General features: G+C 39.7%; 1 protein-coding gene across 1 annotated transcript; it reads right to left on the reverse strand.

The window, feature by feature from the left end:
• Positions 1 to 1,407: 1,407 nt before the first annotated feature.
• emilin3b (elastin microfibril interfacer 3b) lies at positions 1,408 to 18,711 on the reverse strand. The gene is made up of 6 exons (XM_084918137.1): positions 18,045 to 18,711; positions 7,123 to 7,245; positions 5,905 to 6,185; positions 5,367 to 5,713; positions 4,876 to 5,226; positions 1,408 to 4,204 (listed from the first exon to the last, which is right to left on the reverse strand). Exons 1-6 carry the CDS (start codon positions 18,227 to 18,229, stop codon positions 3,059 to 3,061), a joined length of 2,433 nt encoding a protein of 810 aa, XP_084774263.1. The 5' UTR covers positions 18,230 to 18,711; the 3' UTR covers positions 1,408 to 3,058.
• Positions 18,712 to 25,770: the final 7,059 nt, after the last annotated feature.

A 25,770-nucleotide genomic window follows, 5' to 3' on the forward strand; every position in this document is an offset into this window, starting at 1 on the left:
CACCTGTGTATGTAGGTCAGGGGTCACTGAGCTTACCAAGCCAATTCGAGTTCCAATAATTAGTTCTAAAGGTTTTGGAATCAATAAAATGACAACAGTGCCCAAATTTATGCATCTGCCTGATTTTGTTTAAACAATTATTGCACACTTTCTGTAAATCCAATAAACTTCATTTCACTTCTCAAATATCACTGTGTGTCTCCTATATGATATATTTAACTGACATTTTTTTATTGTAACAACCAACGATTTATAGAGGAAAATAATGACTATTAACAAGGTTGCCCAAACTTTCGCATCCCACTGTATAGTACTTTGCAAAAGTCTTGAGCCACCCTTCATTTCTTTATATTTTCCTGGGGAAATGTGAAACAGTTTTAACAGAAATGTGTGCAAAAACATAAATGGAAATAAGTCAATATTCTGTAAGACCACCTTCAGTCTCCAACACAGCCTGAACCCTCCTTGGCAAGCTTTCTTCAGGAATAATTCTTCAAGACTTCCTGAAGCACATTCAAGGCTCTTCTTTAGATAATGGGAGCCTTTTTATCCATTCTCAGCTTAATAGACCCTGCTAAGTAGCCACTCACTGTTGTACCTCTTTTATGATCTCTTCCATACATAGTGGTGATGTTTTGAACCAAAAATGTCGAATTTGGATTCAGTTCTCCATGAGACCTGTTGTCACTGGTTTTCAGTTGAGTTCCTATGTAATGTGGCTGTTTCACTTCCTTTGGATGGCTTCCTGACAGAAACAACCTTCCACAGAGGCCATTACTCACAAGGCTTCAGTGAACAGATGCGTCTCTGGGGTCCTTACAAGACTTTTTCCAATTTCACGCTGTGATATCTTTGATATTTTATGTAGATTCAACTAAAGAAATGGAAACAAATAATTTTAATTGCATTTTTATTTTTTTTAAAGACTGTCGGAAAGCCTGGAGAACTTGCTCAAGACCACTTACAATATTTTCAAGGAATCAAATTCTAAGGAAGTGTGACTCACATCATGTACATATTTGGCTTTGGCTTTGACGTACGGCCACTCTGTCTGCACTGTATTGCTCCTGAAGCACTTTTTAAAAACTTTTTTAAAATCTAGCTTCTGGATTTCCTTATGCTGTCATTGCTCCATCCTGTTCTGGCTACTGTAAGATGTTATCTTTAAAAACTATGTGCTGACGGCGTACAGAAGGTCTGCTGACGATGCCTCAGTGGAGCAAGGTCAGCAGACCTTTTTACAGTTGATCTTTCCCAGCTTTATTCATTCATTGTGATTAAGTGTCACCTGATCTTAAAGTCTGCCAAACTCTTCACCAAGTGACTTTATTTGTTATCTGACTGCCGTGCAGCACCACAGTCTTGTGAACTGATTTGTTTTGCAGCTTTAGCACATCGTTCTCAAACTATTTCAGTCACGTCCGTATCAAATGAGCTCAAACTTTCATGCATTGGCTTGGTTAAGTCAGCGGGGTTGAACAGCTTACTCTGCTTAGTCAAGCATCAGATTCTTCAATCCTATATGCTTCACTGCAAATAATGATATATTTCTGGTCCCCATTACATGCTGGCAGCTACTTAATCACGGAGGGATGTTACTGTCTTTAACTATGTGCTGACTCTGTAAAACCTGCAGTGCAGCGAGCATATTGACTTAGTTGTAATTCAAATTATTTTTGCTGTTTTAATTATGTGGTAACTTTTTTTTTTAAAAAAAACCTCTTAGAAGGAGGAAGTTTACTGCTCTGTGAAGTGGACAGTTTAATGCAGTTTCAGCTTTTGTTTGCTGGTTACACACCCTTTTAATGAAGGACACAAACAGACTGTAGAAGAGTACAATATTTTTCAGATCTTTTTAAAGAATATTGGGGTGAAACGGACAAAATCTTGTCAGGTACATTTTTATTGCCCTCTTCAGAGTAATGGGCTAGAACTGGCTGTGAAAAAATAATCATTATTCCAGTGTTACATCAGATTTTTATGAAGGTGTAGATTAAAAAAATTCATTAGGAATGCTTTCTACTGTGAAAGTTGTCATGACATACTTTATTTTTACAGGAATGGCTACACGTTAAGAAACAACAAAAAGAAAAAGGCCAAAAGGTTTCCAAGGTATTGATGGGAGAGACCTAGATGATGTTGTTTATGCTAAACCACAGCACAGTGTGACTCAGTGGGGTCAGGGTAGCTCACTGAAGCTGAATTAAAGTGGAGAATTTGACGGGTTAGAGAATTTGGTTTAACGAGAAGTACTTACCACCCAACTTCTAATTATAATAATTAAAAAGAAAAATTAACTTGATAAACTAGATGATGTACACAGTTCCTTACGCTACAACAGATAAAGTTGTACTTATTGTTTTAGACTTTCTCTACTGTCGACCACGCCGTGTTGTGTGTTCTCACTGCCCCCTAATGGTGAATTATGGAACTTCTCTGCAACTTTGAGCCAAGTGGCAGCAAATGAACACAACAGACAAAGCAGAGATATATTTGTATAAGGCATTTTTAAACGTGTAAAACAAACAAAGGTTTACAAAAATGCAAATAGCACCAAGTTGACATACAGTATTTTTTTTAAACAACAACAGAAAAAACAAGGCAAGTGTCCACACAGAGGTTGTTGAGTGTGCTTCTCAGCAAAAACCCATAGCAGCACTGTGTTTTGCTGTTTTTTTCTCTAATGCAAACAGTTTAATATCACAACAATCCAGTCACTTCATATAAGTTAAACAGGTAAAATGTCTAAACAAAACAATCATGATCAGAGAAATGCCCTCTAGAATAAAACCTTGAGAGAAAATATCGCCAAGCTATACAACCGTAGGCGTGTCTTTGTATTCTGTGTTGTCCTCTTCTCTTTCCAGATGACTCAACTAAACGCCCAGGACATCTGGAGGAACTGGGATGAGAAGCTCACAGGGAAATGACTTTCACTAGTTTGGTTAATTTGCATCTGTGCAGAGTGGGTTTAAAAGACAGGAGACAGAAGCAAATGAAGGCTAATAAAAACCACACTTAAGTCTTAATTTTTTTTATAGATTCTGTAGCTGAAATGCTACTGGTCTCCTTTGTGGTTGGCAGCATCCTTGGCCTTGCAGTCTTTGATGTCATCTTTCAGCTCAGCTAGCTGTTCTGCATGGATTGCCAAGGTACCGTTTACTTGGGACAGGTAGGAGTCAGAGTGTCTCTCAAGCTCCGCCCGGATCCGTTCCAGGTGATCCGCCAGCTCGCTCAGGTTGCTGCACTGGCCCTCTACCTGGGTCACCCTGGTATCGACATCCTTTACCTCTTTCTGCACTTCTATTGCTGTGCTGCGGCAGCCCCGTAGTTCCCCGGCCAGCTGTCTCTTCAATGCCATTAGCTCCCCTTTCAGCTGGACCAGTCGCCTCTCCCCAGCTCCAAGGAGGGAGGCTTGGTGGCCCATGAGTTTGGTGATTCCTTGCACTTGGTTGACGAGTTGGTGCTCTCTTTGTTCCCATGTGGAATTAGCATGTCCCACTTCACTTGTAATAAAGCTAAGAGAGTCCTTTAGGCCCTTCAGAGTGCGGTTCACAGAGTTGATGTTGACCTTTAGCAGTGTGATCTCTCCTTGGATAGACCCTTCTGTTTCCTCCTGGGCAATCCGGAAGAGCAAGTTCTGAAGGGTGTTGTTTAAGCGATCCAGCTGGTTAGAGTGAGAGTCCAGACGGTTTGTCATCTTCTTTTCCATCTCTTTGCACTCGTCCTCTACTTGAGTGCCGCTGACACCTCCCGCTGGTGGCGTCGAGGGTGGGCAAGAGGTGGTACAGAGGAGCTCCAGGTGTTTTAACTGTTTTTGAATTCCATCCAGATCTCCTTCAACTCTCCTCCTCACCGACTCAATCTCGGTCTCCAGTGCAGGGACCACCTGCCCCTCCAGAAGAGCCGGGGCTGTGGCGTTACTCAGCTCCTCCACGGCCACAGACACTTTCTCCTCCAGGGTCTTCAGCTTGTCCTCAAACAGAGTCTTGAAACCATCCAGACCACCAGGAAACCCTTCAACCCCGTCAAAACTACCACTTGTGGCATTTATTCGGCCCTCTATGTCCACCAGTCGAGTCTCAATCAGGGTGTCTATGTGGATGGTTTGGTCATTAAATGCGGTCTGGAGCTGCCTTTGTGACTCCGTCAAACCTTTAACCGACTCCTCCAGCAGCAACACACGATGAGACAGACTGCTCACCTGCAACAATCAATAACTCATTAGTTGTTGTGTAAACCATGTCATGGCCTAACAAACTGCACTCATAAATTATTACAATTTAGTGATGTGACCCTTTCTGGATTTCAGAGCTGGATTTGGAGCAGCCAAGGTATTTTTAGTACCTTTCAACAAATCTCCATAATAACATTTCAGTATAGTGTGTTTCAAAGGTCTGAGAGGGAAACACTGGCTTTGTAGCACATATGGAGTCATCTCTAAGGTGGGGCTTCGAACATAGAGTGGAGAAGCACTCTTTTCACCACTCTGCATTTAATAATTAGTTATTATTTTTCTCCTTTTTTTAATCTTTTCTCAGGAATGTGAGATTAAAGTCAGAATTCTGACTTTAATTTCAGAATTCTGGAAAAGAAGAAAAAAAGATGTCCCCAACTTTTTTTCGGTGGCCCTAATCCTCAGACTGGTGATTTGGGAAATTTTTCTTTGAGCGTCAAAATTTGCAATAATGCAATAAGGTTTCAGCAACTGTCAGGAGATAAAGCTTAGCCTAAACATTTGGAAAACAAAAACTTTTCAATTTCATATGTATGGATAAAGCACCAGAATTATTCGGGATTTCAATTAATAAGCAGATTACTGATTACAGTTTATTGCTGTTATATTGTTATATTACAACCCCACTTATGTCATACCTGTCCGCAGCAGCTCTCAGTGAGTGTTAGACCCTGAATCTGAGCTTGCAAAGAACCCAACTCCTCCCTGAGTCCAGTTTCTCTGCCATCCAGAGATTGCTGCATCTGTTGCTGGCCATCCATGTGCTCCCTGTGGCACTCCCTCTGCACCTCCCCGATCTTCTGATCACAGTGCTTCTCGAGGCTCGTCAGACGGCGCTCAAAGCCATCCAGGATATCAGCCCTTATATCTGCCAGCTTGATATCTAAGAGTTCGTCCAGAAGAGATCTGGTGTCAGGGCCAGGGATGGGCCTGCCTATAGCTCCTTCCAACAGTTTCTTCAGCTGGCCATCATGACCCAAGACCATCCCCTAAAGATGAACAGAAGTCAGATCAGAGACAAAATTGAATATTTATTGAAGGAATAAAAAAAAGAAATGAGGCATTATTTGTTTCAACTATGAAAAAAAATGTATCAAATGATCGATCAGCAGGCATTATGGCACAGTACCTGAATCTCCTCTAGAATATGAGTCTTGGCCCGCAGCTCATCCCTAACTTCTGTCACTCTCCCTGCTAAATCACCAAATCCAGTAAAGCCTCCTGCTCCATCCAACCCATCATGAGTCCCATCTGGGATCAGCCCAAATCCCACAGCAGAGTCGGGCGCACGAGGTGTGTTCGGTAGCAAGGACACCAGAATTTTATTGGTGTCTTCCCGGAGTGATGTGCGTAGTCGGTCCTCAAGGCCAGTCACCACCCCATTAAGAGTGTCTAGACCCTGGGTAAGGTGACGCAGGTCTTCTTCGATGCGGTCCAAGCGCTCACCAGTTACACCTGAAATGCCATATTTGTTCCCTGTATTTTGAAGGCAAATCACAGAAAAGGGAACGTTTTAGAGACATTCATAAATATGTCAAATATGAGGGAAATAAGTGGTTTCAATTACAGAATAATGCGCAAACATTCAAAAACATTGCAGAGTTAATGACAGTCGTTAATTTAATACTCCAAGACTTTACAATAAACAAGTTGGAACCTCTTCTCACCATTTGTCTTTCCTGTGGGTATACCAGGGAAGGGTTTTCCTGGCTCCAGCTGGCCTCCTCCAGGCTTATGTTCAATAGGAGGTCTAGGGCCATGGGGGAAACCCTTCACACTTGGGCGATGGGGAGGAGCTGCACCCTTGAAAGGTGGCATTGCAATATCTGGATGCGACGTGGGTCCATCGTAACAGTTTTCTCCAGAATAGCCGGGACAACATTTCCACTCGAGCTCGGTCACTGTTTTAAAACCAACCTTGTATTTTGGCTTGTAGAATGTCCTATACCTAAAGGAAATGTGATATAAATGTGCTTACAATAAGTGATTAAGCAAATGTTATGAGTGAAATATATCAGGTTTTACTGTTAGAAGTACTTTTGTTTTCATCAATCATGAGCACAAATACAGGATGGAAAGATGGCGCTGAGCAGAAATAACAGGATTTGGTTGTTCACTATGAGATTAGACAGGGATTAGAGGAAGATTAAGAGATTAAGATAATCGTGGTGTAAATGATGGCATCAGGGGATTGGACCTGGGTTAGCGCCCAACTTCATTGTTATTTAGTTTAAGCGGAATTTTCTATCCATTGTGAATCAAAGTCTCTCTTTACACACACACACACACACACACACACACACACACACACACACACACACACACACACACACACACACACACACACACACACACACACACACACAGAAAATCCACTCTTGTTCCCATTGTGTGAAGTCTTTTGAATGGTATATGAAGAGAAACTGACTAGACAACACTTTGAGAGCAGATAGCAGAAAGGTACATCTTCCTAAGAACAAGTTAAAGCCAAGTTAAAATGTTTTTTTTCTTATGCCTTACTTTCTCATGTTTTCAACAAATAATAAGAAAGCAGAACAACAGCTTTCCAGAATTCTTAATAAATAAAAAACAGATCTTAATCATTTCCATGCACAGAGACAGAATTGGTAACACAGACGTCCCTGCATTTTATTTTATTTAGCAAAATAAATAAAAAGCTATCAGCAGTATCGCAGATGTGCATTAATAAGGGTAATATATAACACTAGAGGGCAGTATTGATGTAGAGTATGTTCTACATTGTGCTGCAGTTTGCCAAATATAAAGAAAGAACGACATATTTAAACATCACTACCAAACTCCTAAGACGCAGACTGAACTGTAAAACATCTGCAGCATTGTATTACTTTGTTTGATTGACTCACATCACAACAGGACATTTCTGACCCCAGATACACTTGGTGGTATACTCAGCCTTCACGTAGGTTGCCACTCCATCCTGCATGATGCATGTGATGTTTCTCTGAACCACATAGGCGCAGTGGTTTCTGTGGGGAGAGCAGAGGGATGTTACAATGCTAGCAACAATAAGATGCCAACAGCCCCTGTTTTGCTCTGTGTCCATCACACTGACGTGTGTTAAAGTAAAACCTATTTAGATTTTGTAGAACAGCAACCACTGCACAGACAAGTACTATAACTAACTGTGAATTTACAAATGTGGTTCAGCAGCAGCACTATTAATTCAACAGGGCAGTATACAGTAGACTTAAACGGCTAAAACTTTAGCCACTTTAAGATACAAAACATGCCAGAAAAAGTAAAGCTGTAACTGCAAACTCTGAGTGTATTGAAGTCATGAGGAGTCTGTTTTATTGTGTATAATTAAAACTGTTGGAGTGTAACAGGCAAAATTTAACAGAAAGCTATTTCTTCCATCAAAAGTGTTGAAAGTGATGAAGATGCTTCATAAAACCTTCTGTAAGATACTATTGACCCAGTGTTTTAATCTTTGCTTTGTTGTGTTTTATCTTTTACAGCTCATTCTTCGTTTGGATTATTAATAAGGCCGTGTTGTTGTGTTTTTCTCTTTTTATTGGCACTTCAATAAAAAAAAACAAGAAAAGTTTGCTTTTGATCTAGCTGATAGATGTTAATAAAAGATCTTATAAATCAAAGAGAGCTTTTCATTGAGGAGCTACAGCTGCAGATGGACTGAGTAAGGATTCCTTCGCTCTTTTTCAATTTTTTTTTTTTTTTAATTTTGACATTTTAAATGGATTTTTTAGTTACTTGTATTCCCAATTACTTTCAGGTATAGCTGCATGCAGTATACTACAAATACCCAGGCAGTGAGTTGTGTTTCAGTTGTGTGTGGAATCATAGATTGTATATAAATGTATATATGAGGTAGCCACTTTGGCAACACCCCTTGGTTAGTGAGGTCCTGCTACAAAGGCTTAAAGTGAGCTTTGTTGTTGTTGCCAAGTTGTTGTATTGGAACAGGATGATAAGGATGAAGAGCAGCTCTGACTGAAAAGCTGAGGGATGCTGCACACTCATCAGTCAGTGAAGTGCAATTGCTAAATGAACTTCAGTTTACAAAAACAGCATCTTTTATATTCATTAAGACGAAAACAGCAAGTGAGGCCTTAAAGTCATCCAGAAAATATTTACTGATGTGGATAAGGAAGTTGAAGAGTCACTTTCCAATGGACTTCCACACAAGTGGAAGTCTTATTGAAACTACAGGAATTTCCCACTGGTGGAAGCAAGTGCTTAAACATTTCAACACAAGCTCCTTTATTCAAAAACTATTTTAAATACATGTGGTGTATGTAATTTGGGAATGTAGTGGACGAGGAGAGACCGCCCATGAATTTTTACCCAGCAGGAGGAAGATATTCAGTCAGCATCAAAGACTGTAGCAGAGTGCGTTGTGGTGTTGTTTGATGTTTGTGTGCAATGAATTCCAAACTTCATTGTTAAAATTAGATTTATGTGTTTTTCACATGCTTTACAAGTTGCAAATATATGCAAATGCACCGTGTCATGTTCAATTTCATACAATGCTAATCCAGTCCTGCACGAAAACCATGCAAATAAGTATACTGTACAGCCTACATAGTGTACTTTATGTAAGTATACTAAGAAAACTGAAAGTCCTTTTAGCTTGTTTTGCTTCTTTTAGTTACGTAGGGTAGTTGAGCACCAAAAACATTCACGGAGACTGTTTTCAATTCTGGAAGTGCTCAGATGTGCACTAACTTCACTGTAACAACTTTGAGCAGTTGTTGCATCACACTGAACTTTCCCTGTCCCACTCGCTCTCACTCTTCATAGCCAGTGCAGCTATAGCAACTGCTAAATGTTCCCCTGGCCTCTGTGCAACACAGGAAATGATGATCTGCTCTCTTTAGGCTCACATGTGAAGCATTTCTTACATTCAGAGGGGAGCATTTAGCAACACATGCGGCACTTAGCATTGCTCCACAGCTGTTTCAGGACTAATAGAAGTGTTCGGAGCAGCAGGGAGGGACACGGGGGCCGAGGCGGGTCTACATGCCAAGTTAACAGGTTCAGAGGGCTGTTAGAATGTGTGAGAAACCACTGCGCCGCTGTGTCCTTCTGCAAATGTGTTGACAGTGTTTTCAGCATGTGTGTGTATGTGTGTGTCACCACTCTCCCTGTGTTGACATATGTTAATAGCAGTAGAAGGTAGAGGGCAAAAGTTAGAATGACAGAGCTCCTTTCATACCAGCCTGACAACCTGCTGCCAGGTCATGGGTTGTTAAGGAAGTGGCAGTTACGACCTTAACTGATGTGGTATGATGGGAGTTCTTTAAGTACTTTTAACTCACGCATGCAGTTTACTACTTGGTGCAAATGATTTTCTTAGCATAACAGAAAGGGGAACTGGCTGGAATAATGTATTAGGTCATTGAAATAAGAAATGCAAGCTTAATTTGACAACACAAATGATGCTGCATCATCTTTTCTGGCTAGTTTTTTTTTTTTTTTCTTCAAAAGCTGGACTCCTGTAACATTTCTGTTGTTCTTAATAATTTGCTTTCATGCTGTTTTTCTTCTCCCTCCCCACCTGCAGGCTCTTTTCTTTACCAGGCCAGAGGGACTTTTAAACTGATCACTCCCTGTGCTGTCATCTGCTGTTCGCAGTGAGATCTATTGCAGACAATACACAGAGTTTTTAGCACCAAAGTAAATGACTTTTTTTTTTTAAAAAAGAGAGAGAGAGAGACGTAAGCAGTTAGATTCTTGTACAAATGTGTTTGTCAAAGTCACATGAAGATTTTGATAGCGATTTCTGCAATACAGAAAAGCTATAGATACTGTCAACCTGAATATTTCAGCACTATAGTGAATGGCTTCAGTATTATTATGTGATATAAATCCAATTTAATGCCTTTAGTTTTCTCATCTTACATCTTCAAGGAGCTTAAAGACTTGTCTCTGTGTAGCTCTTAAAAGCTGATAGCTGATAGTTGCTGATAGATAGATGTCAAACATTGTGGGCCACATACAGCATATTTTGATCTTTAGTCGTCCCAACCAGTGAAACTACATGATAAATATGTAAAATTGCAGAAAAGGTTATTTTACTATCCTGTAATTATAATATATTTTTGTTAATTTACTGTGGACTCACTAATAGTGGGGACAAAGGAACTTTCCTGTCATTAAAATTGTTTATCTGTTAGTTATTTTGGAGTAGAATGAATGGCAATGGGGTTGGTTGGAAAAACTGTAAAACTTGTGAAAATATAGTTAGAAGTTTGAAATCCATGCATTCTTTCACATTATCTCAAGCTGTCCAGTGGGCTGAATTTCACTCTTCGCTGGGCCTGGTTTGGTCCCCAGGCCTTCTGTTTAAAACCCCTGATATAGAGAATAGTAAGTGTGCGACCGTTTTCACAGCTGTGAGATGTAACCCACAGACTTCACACCATGGCGAAAAGTGCAGCAATCCAGATGTACATGAGGGGGGGGGGGGGAAATGGTTCCCTGTCTACAGTTTTCTGTTTCTGCTTCACATTTTTTTTTGTCATTTTTCTGTCAGTGTCATTTGGGTCTATGAGTGATATTTAATCCTCACTGTCTTCCATACAAGGGGGGTTTCTGGCTTTGTGAAACTCAGAGTTGAGTGCTGATATAAATCCCGTCCCTTTGCGCTGCGCTGTCGGTCAGGTCAGCAGCAGGTCGCCTTTGCTGTGTGAAAACCTTTTTTTACAAGACGAATGTTAAGTTTCAGCTTGAAAGCCTGAAAGCAATAATACAGTCAACTGTAGAGACAATGACACATACTCACGTGTGCAGATTTTATAGACACATAATCAAGCAATAAAGACCTTGGGTTATATCTCACATCCACAGAGACCACTCAACTCTGCAAAAAGAAGACTACACAAACTTTATTCCAAAAATATGAACCCTCGATGTGGAAGTGGTCATATATGAGCAGGAGCGCTGCCTTTAGTATTTGTTATTACTCTAGCCACTTCCAGCAGCTGCAGAGTAGGTGAGAACTTTGTTTGGGCTGCTTTTGTGTGTGGGAGGATGCCCAGCTGTGAGAAGGCTGTTAATCTGGACACTTTGGGGAAAAAGAATGAGAAGTCCTGATGTGTATGATATGAGATCAGAGAGCTATAGACAGAACAGTGAAAAGGTGAGAGAGGAGTGATAGCCTATTCTGAGCTTTTTCCATGCCTCATCTGTTAGCCAGTGTGGTACAAGGTCACTGCTGTTAAAAAGTATAAATACTTTCTGGTGTGTTTGTTTTAGAGCTTGTGGGGGACAGATGAGAAGGGTTGGCTGCCCATAAAGTACCACACAGTACAAGTCACCTAGGTCAAGTCGAGTTTATTTAAAGCTTATAGTTAAAAGCAAATAGCACTTCCAAACATGCAACACACCTGATCATAATATAGAGTAGAGGTGAAGCTGCAGTTAGACACCATGGTGGCTCTAACACTGTAAAGCCTGAAACATTAAATAATTGCCAGAAAGTTAATATATTTTTTTTAAACTGGTGAGTTTATTGAAAGTTATGACAAATTGAAAAAAAAAGTCATTAATAATTAATTTGTTTTTAATTTGTATAATTTTGCTACATCCAGTATTTTTGTGCAATTTATTGCTCAAACACTTGTTGTGAAAAAAATCACACAGATGAAGCAGAGGTCTCAAAAACTCAGGTTATAGGGTTAATAAATGTATTCTAGTAAATAACCTATTGACCAGTACTATTTATTGCAGTGATGAGTTGGTGAGGCTGATGCATTGGCACAGGGAAGTCATGCCTCTAAATGCACAATCTCTAAAAAGACAAGAGGTCTACTGTATGTAAGAAACGATTGACTACACACTAGTACATTTTCCTATTTTATTTTGTAAATGTGATAATTCTGCACCTTCTCCCATCAATTTAGACTGAATTACTCATAAAAACTCTGGAAAAAGGAAGATTCCCAGACATGAGATGACAAAAACTGAAATATTTAGCCAGAACTTAGAGCCCGGTGAACTCCAGACCCTGCCCATTATCAAGCATGCCACAGTGAAGCATGGTAGAGGTATCATCATACTCTGAGGGTGTTTCGCAGCAGCAGTGACAGGGTGACCGGTTCAAGTTGAGGCAATGTCTTTGAAGATAGTGCACACAACATGAGACTGAGACATGCGTTCAACATGACAATGAAAGGGTGGTTTCTGGATGTCTATGATTGTCCTTAAATTCCTCAGAACAAAAAAAAAAATCAAACCCTCAACAACGTTTCTGGAGAAACATGTAGCTAGCTTGTTTACATGTGTTTGAAACAATTTCATAGGAAAAGGGGAAGAACCTGCCCAATTCCAGATGTGCAAAGCCTGTTGAGACTTATGCAAGAAGGCCTGAGCTCAGGGCTCCCAAAGGAGATATACGAAGTTTCACTTTCAGTTTTTGAAAATTCTCAGGGTATGTTTTTACTTTGTTGGTAAGGCGCAATAAATGGATATCAATGACACAGTAATCACTTTTTGGATGAATAAAAATGTTAATCTTCCAAATAATCTCTTTATTTTGGTAATAGTCATTTAACTTCACTTACTTAACGCTAAATATTTTTTTTTGTGTGTTATATGAAACTAACAATTGATGTTTTTCAAAAGAAAACAAAAAGAAGGCAGGGAAACACCCAAAACTGAAAGTCTCCAGTTGATCCACACATTCACTGAACCACCCAATCCCCACTGAATACACAAACTGAATTTGTGTAAACTATGTTATGTGTCTCCAGACCTAATCTGACCTTGCACTCTTCCTTTTCAATCAGTATGAAAAGTCTTCATCTCCATTCACCACGACAGGAAAACTGCACTTTCCTTTGTCTCTCTTGTCTCTCTCCCTCCTCCTTACTCCGAGTATTGTCTGTTTTTGTGTCACTGGAGTATGGCATTTGTGACTGCTGGTCTGGTCCCACTGTAAATGTTTGAATTATAGCGTTTCAGCTTAAAAATCCTTTCATAGCCTCCCAAGAGAAAAGCAGAATTCCCATCTCAAATTCACATGTGGAATGTGTTTGGAAAGTATTGTTGTGGCTACACCTCCACAGTTTGATGGGCCTGAACAAATCACCTCTCATTCACCCTTTCCTATAAATTTTCCTATAACTTCAGGTTATGTTTAATTAGTCATATCAGTGTTTCTTTTGCTGTGTTGTACGCTTCCCCTCTCCCTCATTCTATATATCACAAAGCTCCTCCGCCTTGCCTCATCATGTCAGGCTCTTTACTTTTCCCTATACTGCCTCAGTTGTTTTGACATGTGGCACTAAAGGGCTTACATCACTCATTACTAACCACACTCTCACCTGTAGGAACTCCTGACTGCTTGACCCGAGTCCATTGCTTTTGGGTCCGACAGATTTATGAAGAGTGGAATGGATAAAGAAAAAAATATGATCTTTAATAGGACCATTGGTCTAACTCCAAGGCCCATCTCTTTTGATATATGCTTTTAATGAAGCCTATTTCCAGCCAACTGGCAGGTCTTGAAATTCCCATGGTCCAGGGATTATTAAAACTGTGCTTATGCCTAATGATTAGAGGTAAAGGCATGCTACTCCCAGCTTTAAGACCAAAGGGATCACTTTGTCATTCGGAGACAGGGTCAGCTCCAAGCCAGCTCTAGTCATCATAGCTTAAACTCAAGTGACTACACGTGCTTACATTTTGGAAATTAAGCTGTTAAAAGCAACAACATAAGCTTGTGTACATGTAGATGTACTGAAAAAATAACTTTACTTATCCTCAGGCATTTTCCAAAGTACATAATCTACTTTGAATAAGCTCTCTGTGCTTCTGAAAAGAACGGTTTCAAACAGAATTATTAGATTTACAAAGAAAAGGGGGTATTGTGTATGCAATAAGAGTGAAATAGTGTAAGTGTGATACTTTATTTAGCTCTACACATAGGCCTGATACACTGAAGAGACCAGAATATCACTCATATGTAACCTGCAACACAAATCTCTTCACAGGCAAATAAAAATAGAACTATTCTCTTTTTATTCAGAGGCTTTTATGAGAAGATCTTTTGATCCGTGTATTAGCCAAGTATGAAGGTAAGAGTCACAGGCTATCAGCCAGACTTAGCATAAAGACTGAAAACAAGAGACACGGCAAGTATAACTCTATCCATTTATTGATTCCCCTTCTGCCCTATTTTTCCTGCAAATTTCTGTAAATTATAAATTGCAAAAAAAAAAAAAACCCAGACTGCATTCTTACCAAAATGCTAATCTTTTCATAAACCAGGACGTTTTTATGCCTAAATCTGTTGACTAAAAACAAAAGTGAACAATAACTTTACTTTTTGTTGTAAATGTCTTTTAGTCTTAAAAAGTTAAAGCACACCTGTATATGCCAGCTGTGGCTCATTGGAAGACTTTTGCATAAAAATAACAAAGTACTGAAATGTAGAAGCTTTACTTTAATGATGTAAGTTCTCAGTTACACTTTGCTTGGGATAATTATTTGGAAATTTGCACCAGAATCAACACCCTATCCAATTAACTATAAACTGAATCATAATCCAACCTCATTAAATACCTTCAATATTTTATAAAAAGCAACTAATCTTTTTCACTGTTCTTACATAAACCTGAGTACTTTGGCAGATGGATTTTAAAAGAAAAGTGTCAGGTAGCTTGGGAGTTTGCTGCATGGTCTTTTTGACCCTTAGCAGGAGACCGGCTCCATTCTTGCTCTCCACTGGACATTCAAGATAAACGTACAACAGCAACCTCTAACCTTTAACCTCTGCTAACTTACTGACCTTTCCCCCTTGATCTCTGTCCCATACATCAAAGAAAAAGCCCTCAGATATGTCTGTAATCTGATTGGTAAAGACATGTGGCATCTCCCAGGATGCTGTTTGATTTATCCAATACCCATTTCCCAGTGATGACTATGTATGACTCTTGGCACCTGTTCAGTGGTGATGTGTGAAAAATAGTCATTGTTTTGCTAATCCTAAAAGAACTTCCAAAATACTCAAAAAGCAATTTCTTTCACTTATTTTTTCGTCTTTCCCAGGCCTTTTGTTAAAAACATAAATCACAAAATCTGACCTTCCTGAGCCACAGTTTAACCTTTGGAAGAAAATTAGCTTCTTTGCAGTAGAGCTGTGACAGGTACAGTACTGTAACTGTCTAAGATGTCACAGTCACCCACTGGGGGGCCATATATTTTTCTTACAGAAGCAAGTGGTTGCACTGAATGAAGGAATGACTGTGAAATCAAATCACTCGCTTTGCTGCCAAAATACAGACAATAATTCAACATGAAGACAAAAAGTCTGGGGTGTTCCAACAGCTGAGAATTTTTTAAGTCTCGTACTAAAAATCCAGTCAGGTTTTGTCCATGTGAGTGTAGTCAAGTTAGAAAGAAGAGTTAGACTTTACATGCTGTAAATGCGCTCCGGTGAAGTCCTTTAGTTACACTTAAATAGGCATTCATAAACACACTCACTCACTCACACACACACACACACACACACACACACACACACACACACACACACACACACACACACACACACACACACACACACATCATAAGATAAGATAAGATAAGATAACCTTTATTAGTCCCACACGTGGGAAATTTGTTTTGTCACAGCAGGAAGTGGACAGTGCAAAAGTTATGAGGCAAAAATTAGGATACAATAAGAATAAATACAGTACACAACTGTACAGAATAGAATAAAATAAAATACTATATACAGTAGAATAAAATAAAAATAAATATACAATAAGATAAAAATAGAATACAAATGCTATATACAACTGAGTAAAAATACAACGATGCCAGAAAAGATTATTGCACTTAGTGTTATTGCACATGTGTGGATGTGTGCGTTTGATCAGTTAATAACGTGTTATTTTAAAGTGTCTATTTCCATTGACCAGTCAGGCTGACAACAACTGAGCTCATATGTCTGTAGTGGTGGTCTGACAGCAACACGTCCCCAGAGGCTACTGTGTCTAAGATGTGCCTGCAGCTCCTATATAAAACTATAGTTGGACTCTCAGAAACAAATGGAGCGATACTACCAGTTACCAGCAACAAGCAGTTCCTGACTGTATTTCATTATTGATCAATTTGTTTTGACTGGAAAGTCTATTACATCTGGCTAATCAACTAATCTTGTTGTGTAAGATGGAAATCTGGCACGACGGCCTGTATAAAAATAAATAAACCTCTTTGGCAATGCTATCAAAAAGTAAAGGAAGGTATACAGGTATATAGCTACCATGCTGTAGATAAGAACACTTAAATCATTATAAAAACTGCATTGGCTTACTGTTTAGTAAGCCAATTCGAGTTTGGCAATTTAAGCTTCAGCTCCCTGTGACTCCAAAACTGTCATATTTATAGATTTGTGTTGCCAATTCTCTGAAATCGCATATGTTCAGGGCATGTGAATGTTGGTGAATAAATACCTCCGAAAACACAAGATGAATGTCCATTAGAAACAATTTATACAGATAAAGTCCAGTTCTAACCATATAAAATTGTACAAAATATATGGGGTGCAAGAGTCTGATTGTATATATGTATTTCTGCAAGAGTTGTGTTAAGTAAGAAGTTATTTTAGTTAGTCAATTAGGTCAGTTTAAAAAAAAAGTGGTAATCTTATAATAGCTGGGGAAAATCCAATATTCAGATTAACTGAATAGTGAGCAAAAAGTAAGGGGATGAAAGGAATATATTCAGTTTTATAGTTAAGTGAGAAAGTTAAAGGTGTAGACTCAATATAGACACTGCATTCAGGTTGAGGGATGCTGAACAGTCTGTTGGGTGGACGTGAGCATACATGGCAGACTAAGTGGGGCTGGGCAATCAGCAGTCTTCTGTGGCAGTTTGAGTGAAGCAGCAGGTAGCTGGGGAGCTGTCCAAAAGCATAAATGCTCTTGTGGGAAGCCAAGCAAAAGAGAAGGGGAGGAGGAAGAGGGAGGAAAAACCAAAAGAGCCCTGCAGGCCAAACATCAGGCATCAGGCAAAATATATCCACAAGTTTGTTTCATCTCAGAACTTCATTCAATAGCGTTCATAACTTACACTCTTCTCTCTCTCTCTGTGTGTGTGTGTGTGTGTGTGTGTGTGTGTGTGTGTGTGTGTGTGTATCATCTTTACAATATGTATCTGTCATGCAGTAATTAAAAGCAGATGAACACCCCTCACCTTTGTGTTAAATCTGGAAAAGTTATATTTTTCTACTTAACTCAGGGTAAGTTCATTTGAAATCAGTGTCTAGCGACTGGAAGCCAGTTGTGCCACTCCCTCCTGACAGTGTGTGCCCAGCTGTACCATAAATCTTGCCCCTAATTGAGCCCCCTTGCCCCCCACCCCCCCGCCCCTTTACCACACACACATACAGTGACTGTGAGGAATCAATACCCTTGTCATCAACTCTGCACCCCCTCGCTGCACCATAATGACCGTCATGATGGCTTTGTTTTCACTGTTGCTTCGTTGTTGCACTATAGTGTTTATCCCCAGCCACAGATGGTTTTAGGTGTGAACCACAGAAAAGAGGCTGATTTTGAGTAAGACAGAAACAGAGCGTCAATTCAGGGATCTGTTACCAAGCTGATTCCATAACTAAAAACATATTTCTGCAACTCACTGGTGACATGGGTTTCTCGAGGGAAATACAGTATTAGGTGGGTCCTGCTTGAACTCCAGCTACTTGGAATGATTTTAGAATTCAATACCCTGCACCTTGGAAACACAAATAAAACATGCATCTGTTCCTGTTATGTGTCCAAGGTGGAGAACTTACTTGTGACGGGTCATGGGCTTGTTTGGTGAGTGGTGAGGGTTGAGTCCAGCCTTGTAGAGGTTGTATCTGTTTCCATAGAAAGGGTTGACATGGCCTCCATAGAAAGTCCCTTTACTGTGAACAACAGAGAGGAACACTCCCAGGAGAAAGACCTGTGCTATTAGCTGGCACAACTTGGTCCGCATTTTGTTTTTCTAAGTCTTTTCCAAGGCTAATCCAGAGTCTCAAAAATTCAACTGTCAAGAGGAGAGGGGTTCAGAAGTGGTAGTCTCAAGTTCCTCTGGGTGTTGTGTTGCTCCTTGGCACATGGAAAGTCTTGTTTTCTTCAGTGGGCCCTGGAGGAGGCGTGCAGTCCAAACAGCTCTAGCATCAGCAGCATCTTGTCCTGTACATCTTCAGGTTGCTCACTAACAAAATTCTGAGCACGCAAGACGGAGCAGGGGGAAAACTGATGATACTGAAGAGGGAGGGGGAAGGGAGAGGGGAAGGAAAACAACACAAAGGTGTGCTGGAGGAGGCGAAAGAAGAAAGATGAGCGCAAGAGAGAGCAAAGAAAAGAGGGAAGATAGTGTCAGTCTGTCTGTTGGAAAGTTTCAGCTCCATATACACAAATACTGTGTAGGAAACCTGCTGCCGAGGCTCGACCCTCTAAGTAATCTGCTCTCTGCACGAGTGAGGGTGTGTGTGCAAGCAGCAATGTGCTGCTCTTGCTGCCTCTGAAGGGGCAGGCAGACAGCCTGTATTTGCATATCCCACCCCAACTCCAGCCCGGTGGCTCGCACAAAGAGGGGGACTGACTGATATCAATTGATGTCCTGCTCTTCTTTCTCTCTCTATCGCACCATCACAAAAATACAAAGTTGTACATGAAGATACTTCACTTCAAAGCAGACTCCAATAAGCAACAAAAAAAAGCCGCTGTCCTATTCTGTTTGAACTTTTTTCACCCACCCCCCATCAAGCATTTTTAGTTGTTGTGTATTCAGTCCTTGAAAGATTTTATTTCTTTACCCAGTTCTTTTCTTTCTCCATCTGCTCTGGGAGTGGCTGTACATCAAAGCATAGCCCCAGTATGCAGTGCCATGTGCGTGGCTATGGCTGCAGCCAGCTAAGACGCTGTAGATCTGGACACAATGGACCTCCTCCTTGCTTCACTGCGGTCAGTCATTAAATATCCCAGCCACAGCTTCAGTTGAGAGTCACGTCCCAGCCCCCCACTTATGTCTTACTGCCCATCCATGTGGTTCTTGAATTCATGCATAAATGCCTGCGTCTCTAAAGAATCGAATCAGTTCAGTTTCTATGATAAGTGAGAGTGATTGTCCTCTATCATTTTTTCGTGAGTTGTAAAGATTTACATTACATAAACCTTTAGTAAAAGGAGACTAGCTTGTGCTAAACTTAATTCAATAAAAAATAAGCACTTTTGAGCTTTTTGATGGCAGCAGAATGTATTCAAAAAAGGCTGGAAAATTGGTACTAAAAAGAAAAAAACATTTTGCAACATTTTTACAACTATTTAGGTAAACTAAAAGCAGGTAAGCAACATGGCTCCCTATAGAATTGGTGGCTTACACATATGGAAAGGCACCATCAATGCTGAAAGGTTCAGGACCAACACATGCTCCCATGCATACATCTTTTTCATGGAATGCTTGAAAGAGGCACAAAACAATGCAAAATCACATACTGCATCTATTACTACAGCATGGCTTCTTAGAAGCAGAGTCCGGGCGTTGAATGATCTTCCTGCTGTCCAGATCGTTCACCAATTGAAAACATTTGCTACATCATGAAATTAAAATATGAGAAGGAAGATCCAGCACTGTTGAGCAGCTAGAATCCTGGATCTGACAAGAATGGGACAATATTCCGAAAAGTCAAACAACTGGTCTCCTCAATTCCCAGACTTTTACAGACTCTTAAAGAACATAACGATACTATATAGTAGCAAACATGGTCTGTTCCAACTTCTTTGAGATGTGTTGCTGCCACCAAATTGAAAAAGTGCCAGTATTTTTCCAAAATGGTACAGTTGCTCAGTTTAAACATTTGACACATTCGCTATGTTCCGTTGTGAATAAAATATGGATTTATGAAATTTGCAAATCATTACATTCTGTTTTTATTTCCATTTTACACAGCATCCCAAGTTTTTCGGAACTACCGAGTAGTCCCAGACACATTGTAAGAAGACACTAAAACCAGAATGTTGTCATTTTTCGAGTTAGTATCCAGTTTATATAAATCCTGAAGGACCAAACATTACACAGCACTCAGCTGTTACAGTGACGGAATCCAAGATGGATCTAACTTAAGGAGAAGTTTGCCAGAAATAGGCAGTAATCCTGGGATATAACGGTGTCTTTATGTTCCAGAAGGGTCACAGAGGATTAGCATAATACACTAGAGAGATGCACAGAGCATTCTCAGTAGCTGGTAGAGGGACTTGGTGACTTTCATACCTTGCTTTATTGGTCACAGCTATTTTTGGCGGGGGTATAAACTCTGGCATGGACATGCTGCCAGTATATCTTGGCTCCATCCCAGTTTTCAGGTTTTCTTAATTCTCATGTTATTTATAAGAGGATGACGAAGGGATTGGCAGCCAACTTATATGCATGTGCGGCTCATTTTTAAAGTTTAGAAGACAGACTTGGAGGAAGAAGCTGCTGTTTGAATTGACCTCTTTGTTTGGATGGTTGGTTTGCAGTGCCCTTCTCACCTGTGTGTGGACTTTGCACCACTTAGGCTACTCTATTTAGTCTTCATTTACAAGTCAATAAGAAAGAAAAACACACAGCTTGGTGATATGTATAGAAATATTGACAAGAGGGAGAGCCCCTCAAACACTCAAGCAGGTGGTGGATCTATTGAGCAATGTAGGCTAAACAGATCCAAGTGGGTAAACAAAACCTTTGAAATGCATTTTGGAGTTATGGTTCTTTATGGCTTTTGATCTTATTCCATAATTTGCCCTACATTTAGCTTATCCTGTTGCACTTTTGTTGGCCTATGCTGCACAGACTCACATGTCTATAGTTTGTGAAGATGAAGCATTTTGCTTCCTGCTGAAGAGGAACCCCATTGCTCCAGAAACTGTCACCTCACACTGGCAGGGAGACAGTGAGAAGGAAACTATTTTAAATCTTTGTCCATTCTGGCAGAAATCGCTGCAGTGAAATACCATTTTTCACTGAAATGACTGGCACAATTTTAAACAGATGTGTCCCAGCATACTGTCCAGATGTCAGGGTAAAATGAGAAATATCTGGGATACTGACTTATGCTAGTTTGATAGTTTATGATCATTTAGAACAAAAAATAATAATTCTTACTGTGGTGAACAAACACTCGGGCAATAGATGCCAAAGAAAAAAAGCCAAAGAAAAAATAAAGAGTACTAATAATGACATAATTGCAGTGTACTGTGTAAGAGCCAAACATAAAATTCTCTGCTTGAATGATGCATTACTCAGCCAAAACAGTTTCTGTTCACTGTAAGTCTTATGAGTCAGGATTTACTCAATTTGTTTCCTTCAATTAATTTATTTTTTTATGTATTTTTTTCTAGCTAATAGCAGATACAGTATTTCTGTGTTGCATCTGTGAGTGGTTTTAGATAAGTATTCTTATTTTGCGCTGAATGACTGACTCCATACCCTGAGTGGAAATCTGAGAGGAAGTTCATACAGCTTTTCAAAAGTCCACGGCCTCCTGAGCATTTGGCTAATGCAATATAAGTCAGTGACATTTACACTGCACTATACTGTAGGGGCAGTTTCCTCATTTTTATTTGGCTTCAACTCTGGATCTTTTTCCAAGTGACATACAGCCCGTTTTCAGTTTTTTCCCTTAGGGAACAAGCTGTGAAAGGAGCCTTCAGTTTGTAGTGTCTCTGTGCACCCTCCTGCAGAGGTGAGATACAAAATGAATCCACTGCAGTGAAACAGGACACCACTCCGTTAGTTTGATTTCCCTAACCCCTCCGTGAACCAACCCCATCATTTGCTATCAGTCTTCTCTAGGGTTTTTACAGACACTTTTATTAGATATAGACACAGGGGCACAGGCACACTGAGGAAGAAGTACAGAAATGGGATGGATTCCAGGTCAGTGACATCAGCTACTTAGCAATGAGGACACTCGATCGCTTCTTACAGTAGTGACCTGGGATGCAACCCAGTCTTCAAAAAGTAACCAGAGGAATCAGGAAAATAGCTGTTATTTATGTCCCTATATTATGTCCCGAGCTTTGAGAGTTGCAAGACTGCACATGTATACTCAAAACCGCACCCAAGTGTCCAACAAATGCCAGCAAATTCAGCAGTAAGGTCTCTAAGTGTATTTTGTGTAAAGTTACCCAAAACTTCTTCCTCATGAAATGTATTCATTGTTTGGACACTTGGTGTGTTGATTCCCTGTGGTGATATGACTCTCCATTGCTTGCACTGTAAAACGTGCTTTTTAACATGTGACACCGGCAATAAAATCAGGCCTCCATCTACAAGAGTTCATGATGGATGGTGATAAATGACCTGCAGTAAACACTCTACAGACACTCTACTGGTGCTTTCTAGCTAAAGAAAAAGGAAGTATTCTGTGTTGTCTTTGGTATGGTAAGATGGTGCGTACATAAAATAATCTGATTTCACTACCACAAAAAAGGGCCTTGAAGTACATTTTCCATTTTGCTAATAAGCCTCTTATTATCAGGGTGATTGGACATATTGTGAAGGACTCTTTTGGTGAGAGTATTTTGCTAACACAGAAATAACCTTTGTTCATGCTCTTCTCATGGGTTTGAAGAAGGCTCCGCAAGAAAAAAGTGATGCCACAAAGATTGTACCAGTCTTAATTTAGCAAAATGTAATCTAAATAGATATCCATGCAAGAAACAAAGACTTTGGTACTGAAAGCTTTCTGGATTCTGCTTGTAGTCCAAGTTCTATTGACCACTGATGAGAATATTTACGCACAAAATCTATTTTCTATTGATCCCTCAAATAAAAGCAGTGTTTTCACGGGAGTGAAAGTGCCTTTCTGTGATGGAAAAAGGCCCTTTTCCCACAACAGAACCAGGAAAAACTCCTAAAGGTGTTTGTATGGGAATGAAAAGGCATTCCAGAAAGTATACATAGATGATCACAGGTCATTTTTTCCTCTTCCTCTCATCTGCAAAGTACCAGAACAGTTTTTATGCTGTTGTCATTCCATGTGAGCTATGCACCAGAGTTTACTTTCATTCCAGTTTTCCAGACAAGACAGAAAGGCGGTGAGTTGGGGCACACAGAGACCCCTTGGGAGTTTGCAACAGAGTGGGACCTTTTGGCAGAGGAAGCATCTTTGCTTCATGATGTTACAACTTATGCCGTAGTTCCAGTATGACCAAATGACTGAGAAACTTCCCATGCTTTTATCAGGAGATGGGGAAAGTCGACTGTGTGTTAATATCTGTAGGCTTTTTCATCAAAGGCTTGGTTTCAGTTTGTAACACTGAAGGAGGAATATTTTTTTTAATACACTACAAATAGAGACTGTTAATTTCCAGGTCTTGCATAACTTTTTACACTAACCACATTAAAAGAAATCCACAAATACTTCCACTTAGGGAAAATGCTTTAGTAATATAAAGGTCAACTTTAATTGTAGAAAGACAGAATGACAATTCCAGTATCTCTTATAAACACTGTTCGTACTATAGACACTACCAGGCCAGCAGCCACGCTGATTTTATTGTCTGTGTTACATTTAAGATTTGCAATGGCATAAAAATCACACAGCTTTTTACAAGGTAAGATAAGATAAGATAAGATAAGATAAGATAAGATAAGATAAGATAAGATAAGATAAGATAAGATAAGATAAGATAAGATAAGATAAGATAAGATAAGATAAGATAGCATAAATGAAAATCTTGAAAAGTGTAATTATAGTAGCCATTGTGATGTAAAGCCAGTTTTGCTAACAGTGCTTCAACCACTGTTTGTTTCCAAATGCTTCTCCCAGCTTGAAAACACCGCTGCTACTTATTTAGTGCCATCTCCACAGCAGTCCCGATTATCTGCCCAGAGAATATCACAGAAACATTATTAACAGTTCAGATCTTTTGCACATTCCCCATATGCATAATTTTCACCAAGTTGGTAAAAATGGAGGACATCCCCACAGCAAGTGCCATCAGCAGTGGATCCCCAGTTAAATTTTCTATGGCTGGGCTTCTTGCATGTCACACTCACATACTCACCAATTCTTTTTTTCTGGGACTTTGTAGATAAGTTTTTTTTCAGACATTTTAATTATGTTTCAGCAGAGTTGCGTGCTAACAGCTAAATGTAATTTTTTATCTGCATTTTCAGTGATATTTAGATTAGTAGTTATTTGGAATACTGGAAAATTCAAGAAGTCAAAAAAAAAAGGTGATTGAGGTGCCGCTCGGTGCCCGCATACCAGACCATTTTTCATGCCTGGACTGCCACTGGTAGTAGTTGAGGTCATTTTTCTTTCAGATGTTGTTTGACAGATGCCTTGTGAGCCATTGTAACACTGCTGCTTATTTCTGAAGTTCTGACACATGAATGCTAATATTTGTGCTTACAGACTAAATTGATTGTGGGTAAGTGTACAGAAAATGATGCTTGGGGGGGTTGTATTTGGCTCCCTGCAGCTTTTCACTCCAGAAGAAGCTAATGATGTATGTGAGCAACTGTAATTTCAGTTAATCACAGTGCAGTCATACAGATACATTTCCTGTAATCATTTTAAGAAACATTTACCACAAATATACATATAGATTTCTTTCTTTTTTTGTCGACACACTCCACATGCAGCAGCCAAACATTAGAGAAGCTTAAACACATTGTGTTCATGTAACACAATGTTATCTTAAAAAACATTCAGGTCTACGCGCTCTATAGATTAGACTCCTGTAGAAATAGTGATACAGAAAGCGTAACATCAGGGTGGAGACTCAAAATATAAGCTGGTTATCCTAAAACAGACTCTGCATTCATGATACTAAGATAAGGGCAATTAAATAAATCTGCTCCACGTGAATTGCCTCAGTGAATTCTACTCCTTTCTTTACACCAGTTTATTCATGTAATCCTTGCCCTCTTGGCATCCATTGAAAACACCTGACCACTTCAGTGAGTCTGTTCATTCTTGCCTAATAACATTTTAAGAAAGTACAAATAAGAGAGGGCGCACCGATTTGGTAAGATGATCTAATAGATTGCTGCAAATACACTATGCTGCCTGTGCTATGAAAATGGTTCAACAAATGAAAGCATCACACTCTGTTCTTGCAGATAGGTTGATTAGATTTGGCTAATTTGTTAAAAAGGGATTTGGTTCATTCTGAATAGCTGTTCTTGCTTTGAAATCGCAGTATTAGTAATGCGTGACTTGTTTCTGAGGTAGTCTTTCTGGGAAAACTGACTTCCAAATAAAGCTAATGATCAGTCCTCCACATGAATCTCTATATCAGCTTAAACGCGCTGACCTATAACTGCCACGTATTGACATTTTAAGTCACTAGAAAAAAATAAATAAAACTACTCAAACTCCTGAGATCTAGACCAGCAGTGGCTATATGAAGCCTATGGAATTTATGGATCAGTTATATGAAGCATGAGCTCATTCCAGCAAGCACAGCATCCCCGCACTGCCAAATGTGGTTGGTGCAAAGCAAAATTACATTGGATTAGTAATCAGTGAGGGTGCG

The sequence above is a fragment of the Perissodus microlepis genome, chromosome 20 (genome assembly GCF_051167445.1).
Source record: "Perissodus microlepis isolate ML-2025 ecotype Zambia chromosome 20, ASM5116744v1, whole genome shotgun sequence".
Lineage (NCBI taxonomy): Eukaryota > Metazoa > Chordata > Actinopteri > Cichliformes > Cichlidae > Perissodus > Perissodus microlepis.

Coding starts and splice junctions, on each gene's coding strand:
- emilin3b (XM_084918137.1), bottom strand. CDS start 18,229: ATGCGGACCAAGTTGTGCCAGCTAATAGCACAGGTCTTTCTCCTGGGA. Junction 6,186..7,122: donor CAGAAATGTCCTGTTGTGAT/GTGAGTCAATCA, acceptor CATTTCCTTTAG/GTATAGGACATTCTACAAGC. Junction 4,205..4,875: donor CTGAGAGCTGCTGCGGACAG/GTATGACATAAG, acceptor TGATTGTTGCAG/GTGAGCAGTCTGTCTCATCG.